Source organism: Nematostella vectensis, chromosome 13, assembly GCF_932526225.1.
Source record: "Nematostella vectensis chromosome 13, jaNemVect1.1, whole genome shotgun sequence".
NCBI lineage: Eukaryota > Metazoa > Cnidaria > Anthozoa > Actiniaria > Edwardsiidae > Nematostella > Nematostella vectensis.
Genome location: NC_064046.1, coordinates 12,092,763 through 12,120,389, shown reverse-complemented (window position 1 = coordinate 12,120,389; position 27,627 = coordinate 12,092,763). Strand labels below are relative to the sequence as shown.

Here is a 27,627-nt window from a genome sequence, read left to right as displayed (position 1 = left end):
AATCATTGAAATGTATTGAAATGATTTCGCGGTTTCCAAAAACTCATTCCATTCAATCCCTATGCAATTCGTCCAGATGCATTGATAAATTCTCAAGAATGAGTCGAATCCACACTACAGCATCTCGTCCAAGCTCAGACAAAACCAAACTTAAAGATCTGCTCTCGAAAGCGAAGAACATCCTGTTTCTTACCGGAGCTGGAATTAGCGCCGAGAGTGGAATACCAACTTTCCGGGGAGCTGGAGGACTTTGGCGAACATTCTCAGCAACTGATTTGGCTACGCCGGGAGCTTTCCATACGAACCCTTCGCTTGTTTGGGAGTTCTACAGTTATCGAAGGGAAGTAGTGCTCAGCAAGAAACCAAATCCTGCCCACTTTGCAATTGCGGAGTTCCAAAAAAAGATGCGAAATGAGGGAAAGCAAGTTTGGGTGGTTACACAAAATATCGATGAGCTGCATAAGACTGCAGGAGCCGAGGACGTCATTGAGTTGCATGGTAAAATCATGATGTGGTGATGATACAAAGGAGATGATGATAATGTTTATGGTGGTAATGCCATGATGATGGCGATGATGGAAATACAATGGTGATGATGATGATGATGATGATGATGATGATGATGATGATGATGATGATGATGATGGTGGTAGTGGTATACTGTAGATGATGATGTTGAGATGAGTAATCACGATTAGATGATTAGGAGATTATAATTATGGTTACGATTATCTTAAAATGTTATTACGATGATGAGATGATGATGATAAACATGATAATGTTGATATGATGATGATGATGAAGATGATTAAAATAATTATGATGATTTTATAATATGACAATGATAGTATGATAGTAATACAGTTTATTAGTGACAGTGTGATAAATTTGACAAAAAAAATGAAAGTTTTTCTTGAAAATGTTGATGGTAATGATTATGATAACAAGGTGATGATGATGAATTTTTGATCAACCTTTTCTCCCTCAGACACACATACACTGACTAAAATCTGTAGCTACAGCCCATGATAACTATGACATCGATGTGATAGAAGGTGATGATTTTGATAATGTATATTTATGAATTGGATGATTTGCTACATAAAGGAACCCTGTTCAAGACCAGGTGTACATCATGTAGCCATGTGGCAGTGAACAGGGATAGCCCAATAGTCCCAGCCCTCAAAGGCAAAGGGTAAGCTAACAACACAAGGCAGCATTACACTAGAAGTATTTTACCCTAGCATAACTAGACTGACGGTAAGCTAACAACACAAGGCAGCATTACACTAGTAGTATTTTACCCTAGCATAACTAGACTGACGGTAAGCTAACAACACAAGGCAGCATTACACTAGTAGTATTTTACCCTAGCATAACTAGACTGAGGGTGAGCTAACAACACAAGGCAGCACTACACTAGTAGTATTTTACCCTAGCATAACTAGACTGAGGGTGAGCTAACAACACAAGGCAGCACTACACTAGTAGTATTTTACCCTAGCATAACTAGACTGAGGGTAAGCTAACAACACAAGGCAGCACTACACTAGTAGTATTTTACCCTAGCATAACAAGACTGAGGGTGAGCTAACAACACAAGGCAGCATTACCCTAGTAGTATTTTACCCTAGCACAACTAGACTGAGGGTGAGCTAACAACACAAGGCAGCACTACACTAGTAGTATTTTACCCTAGCATAACTAGACTGAGGGTAAGCTAACAACACAAGGCAGCACTACACTAGTAGTATTTTACCCTAGCACAACTAGACTGAGGGTGAGCTAACAACACAAGGCAGCACTACACTAGTAGTATTTTACCCTAGCATAACTAGACTGAGGGTAAGCTAACAACACAAGGCAGCACTACACTAGTAGTATTTTACCCTAGCATAACTAGACTGAGGGTAAGGTAACAACACAAGGCAGCACTACACTAGTAGTATTTTACCCTAGCACAACTAGACTGAGGGTAAGCTAACAACACAAGGCAGCACTACACTAGTAGTATTTTACCCTAGCACAACTAGACTGAGGGTGAGCTAACAACACAAGGCAGCACTACACTAGTAGTATTTTACCCTAGCATAACTAGACTGAGGGTAAGCTAACAACACAAGGCAGCACTACACTAGTAGTATTTTACCCTAGCATAACTAGACTGAGGGTGCGCTAACAACACAAGGCAGCATTACACTACTAGTATTTTACCCTAGCATAACTAGACTGACGGTAAGCTAACAACACAAGGCAGCATTACCCTAGTAGTATTTTACCCTAGCATAACTAGACTGACGGTAAGCTAACAACACAAGGCAGCATTACCCTAGTAGTATTTTACCCTAGCATAACTAGACTGAGGGTGAGCTAACAACACAAGGCAGCACTACACTAGTAGTATTTTACCCTAGCATAACTAGACTGAGGGTAAGGTAACAACACAAGGCAGCACTACACTTAGTAGTATTTTACCCTAGCATAACTAGACTGAGGGTAAGCTAACAACACAAGGCAGCATTACACTAGTAGTATTTTACCCTAGCATAACTAGACTGAGGGTGAGCTAACAACACAAGGCAGCATTACACTAGTAGTATTTTACCCTAGCATAACTAGACTGAGGGTAAGGTAACAACACAAGGCAGCATTACCCTAGTAGTATTTTACCCTAGCATAACTAGACTGAGGGTAAGGTAACAACACAAGGCAGCACTACACTAGTAGTATTTTACCCTAGCATAACTAGACTGACGGTAAGCTAACAACACAAGGCAGCATTACCCTAGTAGTATTTTACCCTAGCATAACTAGACTGAGGGTAAGCTAACAACACAAGGCAGCATTACACTAGTAGTATTTTACCCTAGCATAACTAGACTGAGGGTGAGCTAACAACACAAGGCAGCATTACACTTAGTAGTATTTTACCCTAGCATAACTAGACTGAGGGTGAGCTAACAACACAAGGCAGCATTACACTAGTAGTATTTTACCCTAGCACAACTAGACTGAGGGTGAGCTAACAACACAAGGCAGCATTACACTTAGTAGTATTTTACCCTAGCATAACTAGACTGAGGGTGAGCTAACAACACAAGGCAGCATTACACTAGTAGTATTTTACCCTAGCATAACTAGACTGAGGGTGAGCTAACAACACAAGGCAGCATTACACTTAGTAGTATTTTACCCTAGCATAACTAGACTGAGGGTAAGCTAACAACACAAGGCAGCATTACACTAGTAGTATTTTACCCTAGCATAACTAGACTGAGGGTAAGCTAACAACACAAGGCAGCACTACACTAGTAGTATTTTACCCTAGCATAACTAGACTGACGGTAAGCTAACAACACAAGGCAGCATTACACTAGTAGTATTTTACCCTAGCATAACTAGACTGACGGTAAGCTAACAACACAAGGCAGCATTACACTAGTAGTATTTTACCCTAGCATAACTAGACTGAGGGTAAGCTAACAACACAAGGCAGCACTACACTAGTAGTATTTTACCCTAGCATAACTAGACTGACGGTAAGCTAACAACACAAGGCAGCATTACACTAGTAGTATTTTACCCTAGCATAACTAGACTGAGGGTAAGCTAACAACACAAGGCAGCATTACACTAGTAGTATTTTACCCTAGCATAACTAGACTGAGGGTGCGCTAACAACACAAGGCAGCATTACACTAGTAGTATTTTACCCTAGCATAACTAGACTGAGGGTAAGCTAACAACACAAGGCAGTGTTACACTTAGTAGTATTTTACCCTAGCATAACTAGACTGAGGGTAAGCTAACAACACAAGGCAGCATTACCCTAGTAGTATTTTACCCTAGCATAACTAGACTGAGGGTGAGCTAACAACACAAGGCAGCACTACACTAGTAGTATTTTACCCTAGCATAACTAGACTGAGGGTAAGGTAACAACACAAGGCAGCATTACCCTAGTAGTATTTTACCCTAGCATAACTAGACTGAGGGTAAGGTAACAACACAAGGCAGCACTACACTAGTAGTATTTTACCCTAGCATAACTAGACTGACGGTAAGCTAACAACACAAGGCAGCATTACCCTAGTAGTATTTTACCCTAGCATAACTAGACTGAGGGTAAGCTAACAACACAAGGCAGCATTACACTAGTAGTATTTTACCCTAGCATAACTAGACTGAGGGTGAGCTAACAACACAAGGCAGCATTACACTTAGTAGTATTTTACCCTAGCATAACTAGACTGAGGGTGAGCTAACAACACAAGGCAGCATTACACTAGTAGTATTTTACCCTAGCACAACTAGACTGAGGGTGAGCTAACAACACAAGGCAGCATTACACTTAGTAGTATTTTACCCTAGCATAACTAGACTGAGGGTGAGCTAACAACACAAGGCAGCATTACACTAGTAGTATTTTACCCTAGCATAACTAGACTGAGGGTGAGCTAACAACACAAGGCAGCATTACACTTAGTAGTATTTTACCCTAGCATAACTAGACTGAGGGTAAGCTAACAACACAAGGCAGCATTACACTAGTAGTATTTTACCCTAGCATAACTAGACTGACGGTAAGCTAACAACACAAGGCAGCATTACACTAGTAGTATTTTACCCTAGCATAACTAGACTGAGGGTAAGCTAACAACACAAGGCAGCACTACACTAGTAGTATTTTACCCTAGCATAACTAGACTGACGGTAAGCTAACAACACAAGGCAGCATTACACTAGTAGTATTTTACCCTAGCATAACTAGACTGAGGGTAAGCTAACAACACAAGGCAGCATTACACTTAGTAGTATTTTACCCTAGCATAACTAGACTGAGGGTAAGCTAACAACACAAGGCAGCATTACACTAGTAGTATTTTACCCTAGCATAACTAGACTGACGGTAAGCTAACAACACAAGGCAGCATTACACTAGTAGTATTTTACCCTAGCATAACTAGACTGAGGGTAAGCTAACAACACAAGGCAGCACTACACTAGTAGTATTTTACCCTAGCATAACTAGACTGACGGTAAGCTAACAACACAAGGCAGCATTACACTAGTAGTATTTTACCCTAGCATAACTAGACTGAGGGTAAGCTAACAACACAAGGCAGCATTACATTAGTAGTATTTTACCCTAGCATAACTAGACTGAGGGTGCGCTAACAACACAAGGCAGCATTACACTAGTAGTATTTTACCCTAGCATAACTAGACTGAGGGTAAGCTAACAACACAAGGCAGTGTTACACTTAGTAGTATTTTACCCTAGCATAACTAGACTGAGGGTAAGCTAACAACACAAGGCAGCATTACACTAGAAGTATTTTACCCTAACATAACTAGACTGAGGGTAAGCTAACAACACAAGGCAGCATTACACTAGTAGTATTTTACCCTAACATAACTAGACTGAGGGTAAGCTAACAACACAAGGCAGCATTACACTAGTAGTATTTTACCCTAACATAACTAGACTGAGGGTAAGCTAACAACACAAGGCAGCATTACCCTAGTAGTATTTTACCCTAGCATAACTAGACTGACGGTAAGCTAACAACACAAGGCAGCATTACACTAGAAGTATTTTACCCTAGCATAACTAGACTGACGGTAAGCTAACAACACAAGGCAGCACTACACTAGTAGTATTTTACCCTAGCATAACTAGACTGACGGTAAGCTAACAACACAAGGCAGCATTACACTAGTAGTATTTTACCCTAGCATAACTAGACTGAGGGTGAGCTAACAACACAAGGCAGCACTACACTAAGTATTTTACCCTAGCATAACTAGACTGAGGGTGAGCTAACAACACAAGGCAGCATTACACTAGTAGTATTTTACCCTAGCATAACTAGACTGACGGTAAGCTAACAACACAAGGCAGCATTACACTAGTAGTATTTTACCCTAGCATAACTAGACTGAGGGTGAGCTAACAACACAAGGCAGCACTACACTAGTAGTATTTTACCCTAGCATAACTAGACTGATAGTGAGCTAACAACACAAGGCAGCATTACACTTAGTAGTATTTTACCCTAGCATAACTAGACTGAGGGTAAGCTAACAACACAAGGCAGCATTACACTAGAAGTATTTTACCCTAGCATAACTAGACTGAGGGTAAGCTAACAACACAAGGCAGCACTACACTAGAAGTATTTTACCTTAGCATAACTAGACTGAGGGTGAGCTAACAACACAAGGCAGCATTACACTAGTAGTATTTTACCCTAGCATAACTAGACTGAGGGTGAGCTAACAACACAAGGCAGCACTACACTAGTAGTATTTTACCCTAGCATAACTAGACTGAGGGTAAGCTAACAACACAAGGCAGCATTGCACTAGTAGTATTTTACCCTAGCATAACTAGACTGACGGTAAGCTAACAACACAAGGCAGCATTACACTAGTAGTATTTTACCCTAGCATAACTAGACTGAGGGTAAGCTAACAACACAAGGCAGCATTACACTAGAAGTATTTTACCTTAGCATAACTAGACTGAGGGTGAGCTAACAACACAAGGCAGCATTACACTAGTAGTATTTTACCCTAGCATAACTAGACTGAGGGTGAGCTAACAACACAATGCAGCACTACACTAGTAGTATTTTACCCTAGCATAACTAGACTGAGGGTAAGCTAACAACACAAGGCAGCATTGCACTAGTAGTATTTTACCCTAGCATAACTAGACTGAGGGTGAGCTAACAACACAAGGCAGCACTACACTAGTAGTATTTTACCCTAGCATAACTAGACTGAGGGTGAGCTAACAACACAAGGCAGCATTACACTAGAAGTATTTTACCCTAGCATAACTAGACTGAGGGTGCGCTAACAACACAAGGCAGCACTACACTAGAAGTATTTTACCCTAGCATAACTAGACTGAGGGTAAGCTAACAACACAAGGCAGCACTACACTAAGTATTTTACCCTAGCATAACTAGACTGAGGGTAAGCTAACAACACAAGGCAGCATTACACTAGTAGTATTTTACCCTAGCATAACTAGACTGATAGTGAGCTAACAACACAAGGCAGCATTACACTAGAAGTATTTTACCCTAGCATAACTAGACTAAGACAGTTTTACTCAAAGCATCTTACAGTAATGTGACCCTTCAGTCGACAGTTCTTTTTTCTATTATGCACACTGTAGACAATTAGCGGAATTCCATGTACACACCGGAAGAAAAAAACCCATAGATTAGAACAGTGCGAAAACTAGTGAATTCTTTCGATCTTGCTGGGATTTGATTTCCTGGGTGCCTTTTCTTTTCATGATTGAATAAGACAGGCAAAAGCCTGGTTTCTGAGGATAGTTAATTACTATTAATTGAACTTTGCCTGTTTTTAGGGCACCAGATCCAAATGCACCAGATGCAAAGATCCCATTGACTGAACTTCCCAGGTATAGGTGATTGAGCTCTAATATTTCATACTCTAATCATCATAAACATAAACAGTGATGCTCCTATAGAGAGATCTTTGAGTCTCCGTCACTAACACAGGAGGTTTGTGCTCCCCCCTTGTCTGCCAAGAATGGGTCATTTTTTATTGATTATCTATCTATATGATACTATAAGACTCTACCACCCTCCCCCACCCCCATCCCCCCCTCAGCCCCCACACCTCAACAAGTTTGCACCTACAGTAGGTTTGAATTGGGAAGGACATTAGCCAAACTTTGTGTATATATTTAATGGAAAAATTTGGTCTTAGGCTGGGTTACTGTGATTTTCAATATTTTTCAAATTCCATGAAACCCAAACTGCTATACCGCCACTTTCTGGCTTCCGTCATTCAAACTGTTGACATTTGGTGCTTTATGATAGGTCAGAACCTTGTGGAATGTGGCGTCACTGGAAACCATCTCAGTGCTTGCCAATGAAATTGCTTCAATCAAGGATTTTCTTTATGGCTTAAGCCCAGCAAAAAGCAGTTGAGCATTTAGAAATTCGTGATGAGAGTTCAAAGAATATAGAAAATTGCAGTTGGATAAACATAGCGCCCAGGATCTACTGCAAGTTGTTGTTCAGTTCAAATTGCTGGTAAATTAGGCTGCAACTTTTTATTCCAAGGTGTGTGAAGCCTGAGTGTGATGCACTTGTCCGACCTCATGTCGTATGGTTTGGAGAAGCCCTCGACCCAGTTGTACTTCAACAAATAGAAAAAGTTCTTGGAGAGTGTGATTTCTGCTTTATAGTGAGTACTGTATCCTGGCTATATATATAACACCATAATATATAATGGTGCTGCATTTTAGTACCGATTAGAAAATGATTGTGGCTATATTCTGATGCCGTAATGAGATGCGGTAACGAGACGAGTCTCTGAAGTGCCAGGGATGGAGCAGTTGCTGTCTGCCCCCTTGGTCAGTGGGGCGGATCTAGCTTTTCGCTAAAGGGGGGGGGGGGGGGTTGGCTCAGTGACGAAGGGTGTAACTTTTTTGTGTGTGTTATATATGGCTTTTTTGCAGCCCAAAGGGGGGGGGGGGGGGGGGTTAAACCTCCTAAACACTCCTCCTAGATCCGCTACTGGTGGCTGTCACTTATTAAGGGCCAAATAAGCCTATAAAAGCTCTTTTCCTCTTCTCAACAGGTTGGGACCTCATCGGTAGTGTACCCGGCTGCAGGATTTGCACCTATGCTTGCTCAACGTGGGGTCCCTGTGTCCGAGTTTAACATGGAGAAAACCTCATGTACTGGTCAATTCAGGTATTCTTAGATGTGAAAGCAATGTTCAATAGAGCAGCGCTAAAATGAGGGGGAAACAACATATTTATGTACCCTAGGTATTCTGTTCTCTTTTTATTCTAGGTATCAATTTATTTGGCTACTTTCAAAAATACTTAACATTATATGTGTTATCTTTCGTTTGCATGGTGTAATTACTGACTGCTTATTTTTCTTTACAGTTTCCACTTCCAAGGTAAAGCTGGGGTTACTCTTCCACCGATTCTCGGTATAATGAATTAGTGGGATATTTTTCCTTGATACAAAGTTCAAAAGGACTTTCGTCCTGTCTTTTTCTTGAAATGCAAATTGAAGTGATTGACTGACGTTCTTCAGAAAAAGAACATTTAGATAAGGTATCTGCCCCCCCCCCCCCCCCCCCAGTAAATACCCCCCTCCCCCATCGCCCACTAAAACCAGCGTCCAGAAGTTGTTAGAAAAAGTAACTATTTGAAAAAAAAGTGGAAGCACGGGACGATACGTGAACCAGTAAATTATATAATATCGCCAATAAAATAAGAAAATTAACTTTTTGTCAATTCACATTTGAGAGAGAGATTCGTTATACCGCTTGGCTTTGGGTTTAACTTATTCGTTCCTATACTGGCCAAAAACGGCTCAAGTAATTTTCCCTTTTCCAAAAAACACAAGGCATAGTTTCATTTCTAATCTTTTTTATTTTTTGTTTGGTATGACAACAAAATGAATGTTGATGAACGAGAAAATGAATAGTGACGGATGGAGATAAAGTGAACTTATCTAATTGACTAATTATGGTAATGAACCAGCTTTCAAACAACTGTGAACAGTTCATAAATAATCCAGCCAATCAGATGACAGCTTTCATTCAAGCTAACCAAACAAAATGCGACATTCAATGGCTGGCCTTTTTCAGTGACCATTTATTGTGTATCATTCTCTTGCTATTCACAGTAGTTTCGATTATGTACTAGTTTCGACCTGCTACTATAAACATACCACTAGAGTTGGTAGAACGTGAGTGAGAAAGTAAACTGTTAAGTAACATGCGACGATTTTCATTCTCATCAAACAACTCCTAACAGCAAAAAATGTTTGTCTCACACTAGAACCTCTATAATACGAACAATCACTTCTACTTTTATACATTATGTATTCTTTGAGGATCCAATGCAACACCAACATTACGCCTTTGTAGGCAATGACGACTGCCTGTCGTCATGTGTTTCTCTCTAAGTGATTACGATGTATTCAATGTAGCTGCTATATTACAAATGGGAAGCGTCAAGAGGATCGCCGTTTTCAATCAAATACAGCTCTTCGCATCAAAACGAGACTGCATGGAAGCCTGGCCTTGTCCGTGCCGCGCTTCGATGCGCCTCGTTTTGAAGACAAGGTCATTTTATTACGGGGAATACGAAGCAAGGCTTAGGAAAACGTGACAATACTGTTAAGCGACGCTTCGTTTCAAATAAAGTTCTCCGCGGATGACATTCTAAATTAAATTAAATCGATTGATTTTGAACCTGCCTTTGTCAGTGTTATTTGCTACACTATACAACATTTCTGAGAATGGCACTCATTTGAAGTTGTGTGTACGAAGCATAAAGATTCTAGATTAAATTACAGTTGTTGATTGGATCTAAAAATAAAGATAACATTTTTCTTTCGATTTTATTTCGTTTTGGCTAGTAACTGATTTTGATGAATCAGTCTTTAAATAATCTTTTGTGTTCTCAACATCAATTGTAGATCTACATTTAAATTTCCTCAAACTTAGCGCGTTTCAGCAAAGTTTGGAATTCTGTTCATTCAAGCAATATTTTTTTTTTGCTTTCGTGTCATTTCTGTATTGAATTTGAGGACAACACATGACACAGAATATAAAAGTTCCTTATTGTGCGCCAGCGTTCCACTTTTGCGGTTGCACACAACGCGCGCATGCGATTGGCATAGCGCCTTCTTATCATATTTTTGATTGATTTTTTTAATGTACATGGAACCTAAAGAGCTGGAACGAGCTCATTAGGAATCCGCTATTTTGTTTCTGACTATGAATTGCATTAATTCATTGCTAAATTCTAAATTTTATGATTCCAAACAAAAATAAATACGAACTTGGATTTTCCCAAGCCTTGAAATAGTGTCATTAAAGCGAGTTGAAAAATGGGTGATTTTCTATTAGCAAAGATTCTTTCAAAACTGTATACTCTACTCAATCCCGTGATCGTTTACGCAACTACGTTAATCATGGGAAACATAGGGCAATGCAAGAGAGGTCGCAATAGCGAGGTGTTTTTTGTTTTAATCCTACGTAGGGTTTACGTGGTCTTGATTTAGTGCCCATGTTAGTGAGGTTGTTCATCAGGCTGGTGCGCGGCTTGTTATGGCATGACCTGGTTTCCGGGCTTGGTGGGTTTACAGGAGTTCAGAGATGGTATACTATCTACAGGGTCCGACTCCGTATTCTGCAACCTGTGAGTAAGGAAATAGATGATCACTAAAGGGTTAAACACGAGAGTTTATTCAAGCGAGTAACCAATATATTTTCAATCAAATATCGGCAATTACGTATCAGATTTGTAGATTGTTATTTTGAAGTTTTCTTGTGTACAAACCGTTGTATTTTCAATTATAAACAATCACACATTAGTGGCTGATAGACACTCTTTAATAGTCAATGGTCCATATTCCAAATTGGCGTTTGGTTAGTATGAGTTTAACAAGGCGTCAAAAATAATAGCGCTTATATTACCAATGTGATAAGCACTTCACATTTAAAATCCTAATACGTAATATGAATTATCTATCTTGCAACTTAGAAACAAAAGCTTCTAGTGAGCCCACATACGTTCAATAATTCAAATTCAGAAACCGAAAGATACTACCCACGTTTTGTCCGGGAATCGAACCCGTTTCACACCATGAAACCCACCTGGTAGCCGTGATGGAAGAAAGGCACCACCTCATATGTTGGCGTGACATATGGCGCCATGCGCATGCGCATGGCTTGTGCCGCAGTGCTTGTCGGGTAGTAGCTCACAGGTCCGCAGCCCATACTACTATTGGGCAATAAACAGTTATAGTATGGCGTCTGCTGAGGCATGTACACTCCCGGGGGTGATCGGGATGGGGATGGTATCATGGGACTGTCGGTGTGTCCATTGATGGGAGAGGTACTCCCGTACGCAACCACGCCCGAGGTAGGGGGATAGCTTGTTGGAGAGTACGAGAGGTTGTTGAGCGGTATCTTTGTCTGGTTTAGCGTGCTGCTAGCGATGACTGCTGAGATGTCGGAGTTGGAGCAGGGGAACACCTCTATATATCGTTCCCCCATGTGATGCTTGTGGAGCTCGTTTGCCGCCGCAGCAGCGAAGTCCGGAGAAAGAAGCTGGACATACGCGTCCCCTGATGGTCGACCCTGTGGTAAGAAGTGATCGTTAGAGACCGGGGTGACTTTCTCAAAACACATGTCACAATCTGCAGAAAAAGGATACCGCGACGAAATCATGGACCTTTGACCGCTAAAGACAACCCCGCCAAACCCATTGGACATAAGCGCACTGTAGGGGCTACACAGTTATCCCTGAATCTGGGTCAAGTCCCCTAACTTATGTGTTGAAGACCCATATAGACCACACAGTTATCCCTGAGTCTGGGTCAAGTCCCCTAGCTTATGTGTTGAAGACCCATATAGACCACACAGTCATCCCTGAATCTGGGTCAAGTCCCCTAGCTTATGTATTGAAGACTCGTATAGACCACACAGTCATCCCTGAATCTGGGTCAAGTCCCCTAGCTTATGTGTTGAAGACTCATATAGACTACACAGTTATCCCTGAGTCTGGGTCAAGTCCCCTAGCTTATGTGTTGAAGACCCATATAGACCACACAGTTATCCCTGAATCTGGGTCAAGTCCCCTAGCTTATGTGTTGAAGACTCATATAGACTACACAGTTATCCCTGAGTCTGGGTCAAGTCCCCTAGCTTATGCGTTGAAGACCCATATAGACCACACAGTTATCCCTGAATCTGGGTCAAGTCCCCTAGCTTATGTGTTGAAGACCCATATAGACCACACAGTTATCCCTGAATCTGGGTCAAGTCCCCTAGCTTATGTGTTGAAGACCAATATAGACCACACAGTTATCCCTGAGCCTGGGTCAAGTCCCCTAGCTTATGTGTTGAAGACCAATATAGACCACACAGTTATCCCTGAATCTGGGTCAAGTCCCCTAGCTTATGTGTTGAAGACCAATATAGACCACACAGTTATCCCTGAATCTGGGTCAAGTCCCCTAGCTTATGTGTTGAAGACCAATATGGACCACACAGTTATCCCTGAATCTGGGTCAAGTCCCCTAGCTTATGTGTTGAAGACCAATATAGACCACACAGTTATCCCTGAATCTGGGTCAAGTCCCCTAGCTTATGTGTTGAAGACTCATATAGACCACACAGTTATCCCTGAGTCTGGGTCAAGTCCCCTAGCTTATGCGTTGAAGACCCATATAGACCACACAGTTATCCCTGAATCTGGGTCAAGTCCCCTAGGTAATGTGTTGAAGACCAATATAGACCACACAGTTATCCCTGAATCTGGGTCAAGTCCCCTAGCTTATGTGTTGAAGACCAATATAGACTACACAGTTATCCCTGAATCTGGGTCAAGTCCCCTAGCTTATGTGTTGAAGACCAATATAGACCACACAGTTATCCCTGAATCTGGGTCAAGTCCCCTAGTTTATGTGTTGAAGACCAATATAGACCACACAGTTATCCCTGAATCTGGGTCAAGTCCCCTAGTTTATGTGTTGAAGACCAATATAGACCACACAGTTATCCCTGAATCTGGGTCAAGTCCCCTAGCTTATGTGTTGTAGACTCATATAGACCACACAGTTTTCCCTGAGTCTGGGTCAAGTCCCCTAGCTTATGTGTTAAAGACCGATATAGACTAAACAGCTAGGTAGGCCCTAAATATAGGGCAAGCCTTCTAGCATATGTTTTGAAGACCCATAAAGAATCTGGGTCAAGCTCTATTATAAATGTAAGAGTATAAGATGACTACACAGGTAGCCCTGAATCTGGGTCAAGCTATCTCACCTGTGTATTGTAGACCATATGAACTCCTCCGGGCGCAACATACGCCGCGTGCTCCTTCAGAAAATCCAACACGTCTTGAACCGTTGCCGAAAACGGCAACCCGCGCAGCCGAAGACAGTCCTTGGCATTCGACCCACCATTCGCTGCGTACGGGACCGGCCCGGGCAGGAACATAGGCGGGTGAAAAGGCGGGTGCTGCGGGAGGGGGTTGGGAAGCATTGCGAGCGGTGGTACCCCCATCATGAATAGGCTAAGGGAGCTAAGCACTTGTTGGACCTCGCTCTGAGAACTGCGGAAGAGCTCGACGTAACGTGAGCCTAGGACTTCACGGTGCTTTTTGAGTGCAGCGCGGCCGTGTTCCTCTGTCTCGAAGAGGACAAACGCGTCGCCTGTGGCTTTGCCGTTGCGTCCGCGTACCATGAGGATTCCACCCTCTCCCCGGTACACTGGGACGTCATCTCCGAAAAAACGCACCTGGAAACAATGAGAATACATAAGCCTCCCCAAGGTACCTCTACTAAGCAGCCACCTATAGAAATCCCCGTTCTAGATAAACCGCCAAATCACCAACCACAAAGGTCAGATTTTACAAACAACGCGCAGAAAAAAGGACTCAATCAATCAATCAATATATTTTATTTGGTACCCTTATACATGATTATATATCAGGTGTTTTTCCAAATAGTTAAGATAAAAAGGAGGTTGTCATTATCCGTGGTGTGCATTTATTCTTTTAGGCATTCAAATCTTTTTCTTGTGCAGTCAAAAATATATTTTGCAGTTTCCCTGTTGACTTGACGCTACTGGCACCCCCTCCCCTACTCGATCCGATGCGCCCCCCCCCCCCCCCACCCCCACACCCAACTTGCTCCGATGCAATGCCCATACTTACTACATCTGCAGCCTTGGTGCTGAAGGGAAGACCTCTCATACGAATAATTACTTCCGCATTTGTGGACACGAAGTTAGCCGCGATCTGTGTGACATCCATTGGTCCTGTAAGGAGGGAATAATGGTCAGCGGTAAGATATGGTAGGCATGCGCCAATAGTGCTTAGTAACGGTCTCTAATGATCAGCGGTATCATACAGATGGCATGAGCCGACAGTGCGTAGTTACAAGCGACTAAAATAAGGACGCGCGGTTTACTTGTTATCTTATTCAAATTGTAATGCGCCACTGAGAGCTATAGAAATATGTGAAGCATAGAACTATTATACTTAATATGGGAGCTATAGAAATGGCTTGCAGGTTGTCTAATAGGTGAATTATGCAAATCGTATGACTGAACTCGTCTGTTCCGTGTCGATAGATAGCTCGTCATACTGTGATCTCTTGAAAGGTAAAGATTCTGTTTATAATGACTGTTTGATCCAATACAAGGACGACGCTACAAGACCCACCGAACCACAGAACCCTGCTGTTGGTTTCCCGCACACATCTCTACCCAAAACAATGTGCCTCTGATATTTTTAGGCACGCTATGTATGTATAATATGAAAACATGTTATAAGGAAGAGTGAAGACGTTTTTTTTTTTTTTTTACCAGAATTCGGGATAAACATTGCAGCGAAGAGTGCTAATCGTATAGACGGTTTTTACGTGACATCACTAATATAAAAATCAGGTGTGTTTGTGTAAAGTACGTAAAAAGGAAGAAAAAAAAACACATAAGTGACGTTGAGCTAAAATACGGAATATCATACAACAGTTTGGAAGAAAAGCATATTGATTGGAGTTAAAGAGAAAACGTTGTCTTTATGTGATGTATGGAGAAAAAGGAGTGTGAATCGTAAAGGCGGGTTTTACTTTCTACGGCGACAACACTAAGGTTAATGAACAATTTTTTCGCTATTTTTTCTTGTCTCACTTCGAGATGTTTCCACCCCCTGTATACATTAGCCACACATAGGGGTGAGCGCACTATGTAAGTTGAGCCAAGATACAGCTGCTTCTCAAAGCCTATCATAAAGAAGTACACTGAGGCGCGGGCGCTGGGAATTCCGAAACAGACATACCTCTGACGATCCGTAGAAAATCCTGTGCACTGGCTTTGTAGACCTGGGGAGAGCATTACTAATTAGGAAAAACGAAACAACTAATTTTATCCGCGTATTTACTCACAAAGCCACCGAGAGTCCCAAGCTTCCACCGGTAATTGCAGAAGGGTTTACCAACAACTAGAGTTCACACTAGGAATTCACACATCTTCCCACGAAATAACCCGTTTTTCTGTAATCTAGACACTTCCAGAGACCGTCACCTGTGGTTATAGTTTACAAAATAAAGTATAATGCTGAGAGAACGTGCAAAGATGTAGAAGCACCTGGCCGAATGGACGCAAAGAGTCGCAGAAAAAATGCGGGAAGGACACACTAGAAAAGCGCGTTCGCTCAAATAACAGCCCAAATGACCTTGGATGGCCTTGGAGTTTCGCCTCGAGAGTATCTCTTGGTTGATTGTGACGTCAAGAAAATATTTAGAGTCAGCGGGTGAACGTGTTGTGAGGGTGATTAAGGTCGCGTAAGGTAGCCATTGGACAAGAAGAGAGACTACCGTGAACACAGCGTGGACTAAAAGGAGATCGCCTATATGACAGCTTGTCATTGAATCACTCAGGGAATTCACTCACAGTTTTTAACAGATTCGTCAGTAAAATACAAGGATCATGTCACAGGGCCTCGCATGGTAGTGCGGGTAGACGTGGAAGGGTCCCCCGGAGTTTGTGTTGTATAATTAAATATTTGCCTGATAAGTTCGTCGAACATCACGTACAATAAAAGACCCTAACGGCTTTCTGTGGGCATCCCTAAGCGAACGCGCATGCATTGTTTGATACCAGTAGTTTCAATAAGCAATACTAGTTTTCGCAAGGGTGAGGGTAAATAATGCGCTCATTTTCAGCGCACTTTGGCCTTGATACCAGCAGTACCAAAAAAATTTCTTCGCAGGGATAAGGGAAAGTTACTATCTTATGGGGGGGAAAGGGTTTAGTGTGCCAAATATTTGTTAGCGCACTTTGGCCTTTGGTTTTTCCATTGAAGTGTGACATTAATTGTACGAGCTAACTTCATTGAAGTGTGACACTAATTGTACGAGCTAACGCCTCTTCCATGCTAAAAACTTAACGGTAACTTCGGTTCCTAACGATCTGGCACGTAGCTGATACTTTAAACTTTTATCAAAAACATGATAACGTCACAAGCAAGCAGAACGAAAAAGAATATAATAAACGAGAAAAAAAACATGATGATTTAGTTCATTCTTATAGGCAACGTCGTGCGCAAAGGAGAAATATACCCTATAAACCACCCGCGAAACTTTTCACAGACGCTTTTATCTTTTCAGTGTGCGTGTCAGAATACTACAAAACATTTAACGAGCTAATTGGTTTCACACCTCAGATGATTAAGGCCTTCAAAGCGCCTAAGAACGTAAGAACGGTTCCTCACCTCGATATATCGTGTTCCTAGATGCATCTTATGCCTTCGGAGCGCTAGATCGCGGTGGTCGCCGTTCTCGAATCGTATAAACGCTTCCCCGTTTCGTCGACCTTGCATATTCAGACAGAACGCTATACCGCCCCTGCGGAGGGATAAATAGGATTGGTTTGAGGGATCGATGCCACTGTGTTTCCTTTCCGGATATCCGTCCTTACAAGAGGTGAAAGTAACGAAAGCCTGGATGGCAAAGGGGATCAAGCAGAAATCTGGGTGAAATTATCGCCTCACAAACGGCCTTCGAGGAGCTCAGAAACAAAGTTCTTTGTTTAGATTTATTTGAAGTAATTATGCTAATGAAATATTAACGTGAACACAGTTTGAAAAAAAAAGGGAAAATAAATAGTGAAAAATAAGTATGTATGAAAAATAAATATGTATGAAAATAGCATACCGTTTTTTGGGGTGAAATAACTGACATTATGGATTATCCCCAAAAAAATGCGCTAGGAATCGAATCAATAAAAAGTAAGTACGAGATCTTGAAGCGACGTAGCAAATTATTAAGGACAGTTATTGGCACTTATTAGAGGTTTGTAACGTGAAAGCAAGCGCTGCGGAAACAGTGCAGCGAAACCCCTTGGGCAACAGCTCTTGATAATTAGGACCCGAATAGAAACTCAATTAGCAGGACATGAAAAAACGAGTTATAACAACGGCAAACGAGTTTACTAGCTAGTCCAATTGTATATTCACGGCTTGTCAGTGATATTTTGATAAGGGGAGAATTAAGAAAGGTGGAATACATGATCTTCATGGCCGCTTGGAAGATTAGGAGCGCATACATTACCCTAAATAGACACCAGAATTCCTATTGCAAATAAACGGAATTAAAGCCTGCCTGCCAGGCATATAATTGCTGTTAAATAAGTATAGCTAAGTTCATTTCTCAAGGTAATTTTTACAGAAAATTAAATTTGAGGATAATTTTTTCAAGCATTTATATTTCATTCATAGTAGTAGCTTTCTAAGTGAAAAAAAAAAGACTATTTTTTTCACTTATTGTCTATAGGCAATTATGTTAAACTAACAAAATCCATAGGGGAACACTCAGTTTGGTGTTGTGCACTGCGGGTTTGGTTAGAACGAGCACGACGAGTCTAAATTAGTTTAAAGATGAATACATTAACCGAGCCTTACAGCAGGCTTTGGGTACGGATTTAGTAAGAAAAAACAATGGTTAGCTCATTATAGAATAAGAAAAAACTAACAAAGTCGTTGATGATCTGGATAAATCATAAAGTCCTAACATACTGAAATTATGTTAAATAGCATGTAAAGACTATATGTAGAATTTCGTGCATCTGAAATAACAACTTTTTGTGAATAAAAAAAAGCATAAATCCTTGCAAAGAAAGGCTTGAACCTTGTAAGTATTTTTATTTGAAGTTACAGATTACTAAAAGATGAAGAGTATTGGGATATTGTACAAGCTGATCTAGAACGCGCGCCCTGTGTATGTAGCCAATATAATAATAGGTTCAGGTTAAGATAAGAATACATGAAAATAATACAAATGTCGTTTCGCTAAAAAGCTTGATGCTTGCTTTTTTTCTAAATATGAAAGTTGCTCGGAAGACTTTACAGATTAGTATAAAATATAGGGCAAGATCATCAACATTCTGGATTGTTTGTTTATAGCTAAAAGAATAAATCTTCTTGAATTAAAAAAAATAAATCAAACATTTTTGGAGGGAAATGAAACGGACGTTACTTCGCAAATGTTCTTTCAGTGCTTTGAGATAACAACACTGCTTCATACGCGCGAAAATTTAGAAATTAAATTAAAAAATCCTAGAAATTCCTGAGGTTTTCGCAAGCTTTTGTGTACAGTTGAAGTAATAAATTCATTGTAAGTAGAAGGGGTATACCTTGCAGCGAAAGACAAGCACCTGTACAATAATCTTGTCTTGGGTAGACTTAGCAAGAGTTGCAGGATTGAAAAACGCGCTCTCAAGCAGCTTGGGAAGAACACGAACACGAACAACCAGCAGCGCCGAACAGACGATGCATTCAAATAGAGATCGCGGTCTATTATCTCGTGAGGGCCCTAACCTTCTTTGGACCGCAACGGGTCTATTATTCGCCGATCTCGCGCACTCAGTGAGAGCCCAAAAATCAACCATCCTCATCCGAGAAACACAGCTATGCAAAACATCCCGACAAGATCACGAAACACCGAAAGAGGAATACTTTAACGCTGAGAAACCACCACCCTTCAGCGACACTACCCCGTGAGATATCAGATATACATCACATGTTTAATTCAAGCGAGCTAATTGCAGTTTTATCGAGTTCAGAAGAGCGTAATTCTGATATTGAAAGTTTGGCTTGAGTAAAGTATTCAATAAATAGGGCTTACTATACATTAAAATAGATTATATTAGATAAGTGAGAAATCCTTTGAGATATTGTTACCCAAACAATGTGGAATTTTAATTCAGTTTTCGGATATCATCGTGATCTTTATGTAAAATTATATTTTGTTTATAGCCGTCAGATATGCGGTATTACATACACTTATATCGTCGCCACCATCCCGTGGGCGTCTGGCTTAGGTAACGTGGGTGGCGGGTAAATTATAGCAGTTTATATGATGCTGATTGAAATACAATTAGAAGAGTATAACACGGTCATTTTAAATTCGAGCGAACAGCAAAATTGCGAAAGATGAATATGAATGCTAAATTTAGATATGCCCTCAAGACGGTGCGACATGATATGATTCAACGCGCACAAACATTAGGAATGACAGTTTACCATTTACCTATGCGAAATAATATGTGCGCTACTTGAGCCAAGACAAAACATGATATTGCTAAATTACGGCCTAACGTCACAATCTAGATAACTACACCGCAGTGATACAGGCTTGAGAACACAAAGAGACTTGCTTGCGTTCAGGCAAAACCGCCTTGGTTGAGGGTATTGGGGCCGTAGCTTGCTAGCATGAGGGATGTATTCCCCCACCGCGAGAGTGGTAAAAAATTTCTAAACATGCGGCTTAATATTTGAGATATGGATGAACGTAATCGGGCCTTTCATGCACAATCAATCTTGACATATATAATGGCACAGCCTGTTTCGCGTAACAGGTTTCGCGTGACTTTAGTATGATTATGCGTGACTATTCGATGCGGGGACAACGTGACATTGTGTGACTTCAATTTGAACTATTCGTGCCTATTTACTTTTCATTAAAATAGGCCAATAATACGGCATATGACATGGCACAATTTTGCATGGCAAGATTTCGTTATTTTTTTGTGCTTTTGCGTGACTAAATGCGTGACTATTCGTGCCGTTGTAATATTGCGTGACAATGCGATACTAGGTCACGTAACGCTCACCTTGGTATATTTAATCCGCGGAAGAAATTTGCGACGTCTTGGTCGGATGCTTGCCAAGGCAGACCCCTTGCGCGTAGAACGGTGTCGTCAAGCACTGGACCGAGGCTACAAGATTAACACAGGAATACCGATAAATGCACAACCGCTATCTGGGCTAGTCTCCCGCCCAGCGTGAAGAGTAGAGAACGGACAGAGAACAAAGCGGAATGTCATATGAAAATACGACATGACGGACCAATAACATAATCTTAGAGGCAAATGGTATGACTAGAACGATCCCGAGGTCCCGCGGGCGAACGGGATAGGGGACCGCGCGTGGCCCTGAAATCAAGATGGCGGTCAAATCAAGTTTTCCGATAAAACATATCGGTGGGTGTACCGATGAGGCAGATACTAAAAGAAGAGATAAGTAAAGAGTCGAAAAGTGATTCAACCCATTAGCACCGCAGAATTTACCCAGTGGGCGGGACAATAGTTAAAGGGGACAGCTACCCCATAGTAGAGCGCCCCCATCCCCCCCCCCCCCCCCCCGAAAAAAAAAAAACAGCAAATACACAAAGAATGACTTATGCCTAGTGCACACTAGCGACATAACGACATGGGCGCGCGCACTCTTATCTTCGACATAACGACATGGACATAACGACACAAGAGAAAAAAACATGTTTTTTTATTTTAGGTCCATGTCGTTATATCGGGCTAAACATAGTGCGCGCGCCCATGTCGTTATGTTGTTATGTTGCTAGTGTGCACTAGGCATAAGGCTTGCAACGACAAATATTGGTGTCCAATAGCGAAGAACCCAAGACTGCGAAAAAAAATCTCGACCAAAAAATAAATTAATTGCGTGAGTGCGGCTTAGATGAAAAAGCCCAAATAAAGAAAACTAGTCATCACTTTTACATGAAAACGGTTGTTTTAAGGTTGTTGGGACATACCTCGTTACTCAGCGATTCGGTTGTTAGGCGCGCGCGATGCGGGGAAACCATTAATACGCGCGCGACATTTTTAGCTAGTCAACAAACGAACGAAACTGGCGGTAATAAACAGCAAATACCTAAAATCATTCCATTTCACAAATGGCGAATTTAAAACGTCTTGTAAGACACACCTTTGTTATTGTTTTCATTTAATATTGAAAGGCACATACTGTATTAAAATCTCGAAATAAACTATTTACCAAATTCAATCGAAAATATCGCATTGGCTTCCCCAAATCAGCCGATGGAAATTGATTCTTTTTCGCACTTGGTACTTTCAAAATGGGACAGACAGAGTCTGTTTAACCACAAACTTGTAAGAGCTATCATTTGATGGATACATAAATAGCTTCATAATGGTCATATAATAGCTCGAAGATGCATCACAAAGACATACACCCATTTAAAAAACGTTGTCACTGCAAACGGCGAAAGAATACTTCAGACCGAAAGGTGCTTACGGGGAACTAGTTTTTTTTTATAATAATTAAAGGGCTCTGTTTAGCCACACGCACCTTTGTTATTGTTTTCACTCAGTATTGCAATATAAATAATAATAAGGAATTACAAATAAGTGTTTAAAAACAAAGTTTCATATTCAACCGAAGATATCGTAATAGCTCCCCCAAAATCAGCCCACGTGAATGGCTGCTTCCTCCTGCGCGCCATTATGCTAGGGTGACAAAATGTCGTCTGACAGAGGCACTTTTAAGTGACTTTAAAAAGTCATAAGTAAACCCCAGCATAGCCACATTCACGAACTATAATGGATATAATCGTTAACAGCCGTTTGCCGTTTGCGCTAACAAGGTTTTGAGAAATAGGTCTATTGTGCTACCCTTAATCATTCGGAATAAACCAGTAAGCGACTGGTGACGTATTTCATTCTAAAAAAACCCTGTTTACGCAAACTGTATGGAATATAATTTCAAAACCGTGGCAAAGGTAATATTATTCGGGATAAAACAGTGAGCTGCTGATGTCAATTTTTATTCTAAAAGAATTACTTGTTTACGCAAACTGTATGGAATATAATTTCAAAATCGCATCAAAAATCGAGTTTGGTTCTAATTCTAGAACGAAACTAAGACCTGTCAAACGGTTTACTGCTTGGCCGACCATGGCGAAGGTAGTGAAGGGAGTGATGTAAAGGGAGAACGAGGAGAAAAAACTTACATTTGTAGGCCAGAGTGCGATGTCTCTACGTCTAGTTTGCTTACTGTTTGCCGAGTCAACAAGAAGGGTCTGCATTGTGATGGCTTAGTTGCGGATGATCGTTGTGGGCGAGAAGAGAAAAAAGAGTGCCGCAACCGAATAGGATAGCGTGGGAGAACAGGCAAATATTAGAACGAATCAAGCGGGAACTAGGGAGGCGTAGTTTAGTGTGGGGGAGGTGTGTTAAAACGACAGCTTACACTAAAGTGGAAGTGAAAGTGCGTCGTACGGGCTTTTATAAGGGACCGACCATTTGATATCAGACGGGCTAGTAAGGAAAATAAATAAAATTGTCGAGCAATTAAAAATCTGTGAAAGAAAATCGAACAAGCAAGCATTTGATAAAGGCAAGGCGGAATCCAAACTATAATGATACACTCCTTTTTTTTCTTATAAGAACGTTTTGTTTTTAGTTGAGGTGAGACGTTCTTATTTTCGAAGCAGAGGAAAGACTCAAAACGTTCTTAGAAATTTTTTAGAAATTCCAGTGACACCATATAATGAAATATACACAGCTAATGTATTTGAGATTTTAGTATAAATCCACTTACATACTATCACGAATCTCGCAACTTTACTGTCTTCCGTACTCACTATCTATTGAGCCATAGATAGTGAGAAGCGAAAAAGCCGCGACAAAAGCGGTTATTTATTACTGAAAATTATTAAAATCGTCATTTGTTTGAAGGTAGCGGATTTATACTAAAACAACTAGACTACTCGTTCTCGTTTTCAATGAGTCAAATAGTTAACTCGGCGTTACGCGCCTCGTTGACTATCTAAGGCGAGTGAGGAGGGAAAAAGAAAGCTATTTCATCCCTTCCCGCTTCCTCGTCTCCTCCACGCCCGAATTTTCCAAAATGGCGAGCTCCGTGTTTTCTGCCGAAATAAAACTCCAATGCCTACAGGTATTTACTTGCAATGTCCCCACCTTTCATAAGGTTAAGCCTCGATGAAACGGAAATAAGGGCTGATAAGACAGAGCAAAAAAAATGGCAAGTTTTCCCTCGTCTTCAAGTTTTATCTCGTCTTCGAGATATGAGGCTTGAAGTCCAATTTTTTAAATGTTCAAAGTATGGATTCTCCTCGTCTGTAGGGAGAAGTCGGGCTGTGATCAGAAATTGAGCCAACTTTGCTCGCTTATATCTAAATTTCATATCTTCTAAATTTCTTTAAAATTTGGAATTAAGCTTTTGGACAGAGGAACTCCTTGTATGCAGAGTCTTGAGCTTATAAATTGAGAATTGGAAAATTTCATGCCATTTTTTTGCTCTGTAGGCTGATAAGGGTTGTTGAGACACTATCTCTAGCCTTTGAGCACAGGGAGCCCAAGCTCACATTTCGTGGACATTATGTAGAGAAAGGCAGATGAAGCTGATTTAAAAAAATTACAATATGAGGATTAAATTGGTCACTTAAATTGGTCACAGCTCGGTGAGTCTCGTGAGTCTTTTCTTACAAATCCCCAAAGTCACAGACTCTGACCTTGGGCTCCCTGTGATGTGAGTACATGTACACGAGTACGCACGGATCGTGTGACATTGCTAACATAATAAGTACGTGTTTAGATCGTTAGATTATCACTTTTTTATAACTGACGCGTCTAGGGGGGGGGGGGTGCGCAAGGTGCACGCAAACCCCTCCTTGGCGGCCATAAAGGGGGGCCATTCTTATTAAGGGATTTTTAGGGCAAATGGGATAAGAAAATCGGACAACAAATGCAATATAGTAATACATAGATATGGTTAAATCTATTAACATAGAACGCTTTTTAGTATTTCACGACTGCTTGGGTGATAACAGGGTGCTATTTAGATGGTCATTCCTTCTCACCTCTACCCCCCCCTCCTCCACCGATCCCGGCCCCGCTAGCCTTGTCAATTTCTTTGACTGACAGATGACAATGCTTTGTGGCTCCCAAAAAGGGGTACAAAAAACAACGTTAATAGAGAAACAAGAGAAAGCGAAAATGGAAAAAGGATTAACAGGAAAATTAAAAAGACAAGTAGAACAAACAGAAAATCGGAACATATTTAAAATGGATTAATGATGGAATGAAAAAAATAAAATAAATAATATACTAAGTAAGTGCACTAAGTCGTTGCTTTTATATTGAATTAAATTGATTATTTAATGCTCTGCACTGTTATGCGGTTTAATACTCTTATCAACAAAGTTAAATGAGCAGAGAGAAAGAAATATGGATGAAGGAGGAAGGCTGTCATGCGGAGCGTCTTTTTAAAGGGACGTGGGGTAAAATAAAATGAGCTTATGTCTGAGATATTGCGATTAAATAGAAGAAAGATTCATTATCCTTGAAAAGAGTCTAGCACCTAGCAGCAGAAGGAGAAAATGATCACGCACTGATAAATTGCTGTTGTCTATCAGACGTCGCTAATATTATTTGCTCGGAAAAGGTTACAGTCACGAAACGACATGTTTACGAAAAGAGGATTTTACCTCGGTAAAAGCATTCAAAGATAGTGGGAACAAAATCACAAAAGTAAAAACCGCTTATCTAAAAAATAAACCGACTAGACAGTTTCAATGCTACAACGGAAAGTAACGGAACATAGTAAATGGGAGCGTAAATAGCCATCCAAATCAATTCCACTAAAGACAGTCTAGGAAAGGAGTGGTCATACAATCAAATAAAGATATACGAGCGATGCTGTAGACTTTTTATCTGGGGATATATCATAGGCAAATGCTCGGGGTTGATAGTATCAGTGGTTTTATAGATTTTCGTCTATAGCCGTGAAAACTCACAGTACCTTGATAAGCGTTGAGTGCTTTGCACATCACAAAGAGCGAAAACGAAATGTGGTAAAACTTTGGTATTTTTTATGTCATCTATAAAACCAGATTCTGTTACTCTTTTCCCTCATTTTAATACGCGAAAGAGGGCGACAGGAAACCCGCAATTTGATACTCGCAGGCACAAATCACTGCTATTCACTAACAGTTGTGTTTATAAAACTTTGCTTTGCTGAGGTAGCTTCTCATCATTTCTCTTGTTTTGTTTGTCATTCTTTGCTAGAAATATTGAACGATTCTGGCTGTTTAACAGTTTAATTTTTCCAAAACGATAATTTCTTTACTTTAAGAGTAAAAGGCAAAGATGAGAAATTGAGGGAGAAAAAAGAAATATCGCACTTAATTACCTAGCACCTTTTTTTTTTTAAGAACGTCCAGACTGAGATTTCAAATTTCAAGAAGATGCTAAGAACATGTCAGATATTAGCAATATATTACTTTGTTAGTCTAATGCGTTCGCAAATGCAGAATCAAATTGTGTTCATAATAACAACCTTCTCTTCCTAATAATAATAAGTATTAATAATATATGAGTATTATATTATAATAATAATGAGTATTATATTTTCATATACACTAAAATTTAAGAATATTATAATTTCATATACACTAAAAATTAAGAACATTGATAAGACTAACATTTTCATCAACCAAAAATAAGAACGGCCCGCCCTCTGAAAATAAGACGTTCTTAAAATCAATGTCAACAGTGATAGAAAAGACGGATGTTTGGAACACCCTGTAATGTTACAAGCGTAGCCAGCATCAACAGATATTAAAGCTAAAAAGAGATGAATCACTGTTGTTACTCACCAAGGTCCCGCTTCGTATTTCATACAAATTTTATCTGATTCCCTGAAATTGTGACCTGAAAATAGGCACAAAATGGTAATAGGTGTGATGCCCTGATGTTGACAACTATATTTCATGAGTGGCACAACTAGAATGCGCAAAAGTAAGGTATAAGAGGGTTAAATGTGGGGATAATAAGGTACCGTAATGCCATACCTAGCTTGCGCAAAGGCGCTCTAAGTGAACGCTAATAAAAATACCTTGCACGACCCAGGCTCCCTATGTATCACCGTGCTCCACAGGAGTCCCAATACTCGGAAATCCGGAAATTTGTGGTAAAAACGGTTTTCTCGACTTTCCGATACTAAAGAAAACGTTTAAACCACTAAGAATTCTCATTATTATTAAATAATGATTTTTTTATTTAGTCTTTGTTTGAGAGCCACCTACTCAACCATTTTGACGGATGCTATTTCAAAAGAAACAAGGCGTCAAGCGCGACTTGCGGATGTCTCTCAAAAACAAAGTAACATGCGCGTCGATTTTTTCCTATCTCGTGGAATGAAAAAAATGCTGAAAATTTTCTCCAATACAAAACTCACTTTGATGTCCCATGCTTATTTCTTAATCTTCTTAAATATGAGTATAGGAAAGATATTATGCAATTAAGGCCGCTCTTTGGACTCGATTATCCTTATCATCCCCAACCTCCCCCCACTAGGACACTTTGCGCTTTTGCGCATACACACTCGTCAAGTCCTCATCTTTCGTCTAGTCTTCCCTTTGATTTTTCTTCCTTTTTAAGGCGTTAAACACATCAATTTAAACCCAGTCTTGACCCTTCCCCGGCTTATTCCCCTCCCACGCAGACCACCTAGCTTTATAGAGCTCCACTAGTCCCAATAGTCATATGACACAGCAAGTTTCGTTTGCTATTTCTGGATAAATTCATAAAACCTTGTGCAATTCGTAAACCCTAGGGATTTTTCTTCCCTACTGCTAAAAATTGCTTCCAAATGGGCTGCCAATATACAGCGGGCAAGCCATAAAAATCTTATTGCGAAAGCTGGGCCTAAACGCTGTGAAAGCTCGGCGAATTAACTAGATGGAATTTTTTTGC

The 27,627-nt window shown here is 40.6% G+C and overlaps 2 protein-coding genes across 2 annotated transcripts in view; one reads left to right on the top strand and one right to left on the bottom strand.

Moving 5' to 3' along the window:
* Positions 1–20: 20 nt before the first annotated feature.
* On the top strand, positions 21–9,296 carry LOC5519523 (NAD-dependent protein deacylase-like). Its single transcript, XM_048720943.1, has 6 exons — positions 21–498; positions 1,108–1,195; positions 7,391–7,444; positions 8,115–8,238; positions 8,635–8,750; positions 8,951–9,296. The coding sequence occupies exons 1-6, from the start codon at positions 21–23 to the stop codon at positions 9,009–9,011; spliced, it is 921 nt and encodes a 306-aa protein (XP_048576900.1). The 3' UTR covers positions 9,012–9,296.
* A 129-nt stretch (positions 9,297–9,425) lies between these two features.
* Positions 9,426–27,627, bottom strand: part of LOC5519457 (epithelial splicing regulatory protein 1) — a 24,632-nt gene continuing 6,430 nt past the window's right edge. Inside the window, exons 5-12 of the mRNA XM_032364320.2 lie at positions 26,529–26,583; positions 20,704–20,808; positions 17,306–17,438; positions 15,872–15,914; positions 14,747–14,850; positions 13,855–14,328; positions 11,683–12,168; positions 9,426–11,222 (exon numbers count right to left, since the gene is read on the bottom strand). Coding sequence (XP_032220211.2) covers positions 11,190–11,222; positions 11,683–12,168; positions 13,855–14,328; positions 14,747–14,850; positions 15,872–15,914; positions 17,306–17,438; positions 20,704–20,808; positions 26,529–26,583 — 1,433 coding nt within the window. The 3' untranslated portion in view covers positions 9,426–11,189. The remainder of the gene's footprint in view (positions 11,223–11,682; positions 12,169–13,854; positions 14,329–14,746; positions 14,851–15,871; positions 15,915–17,305; positions 17,439–20,703; positions 20,809–26,528; positions 26,584–27,627) is intronic.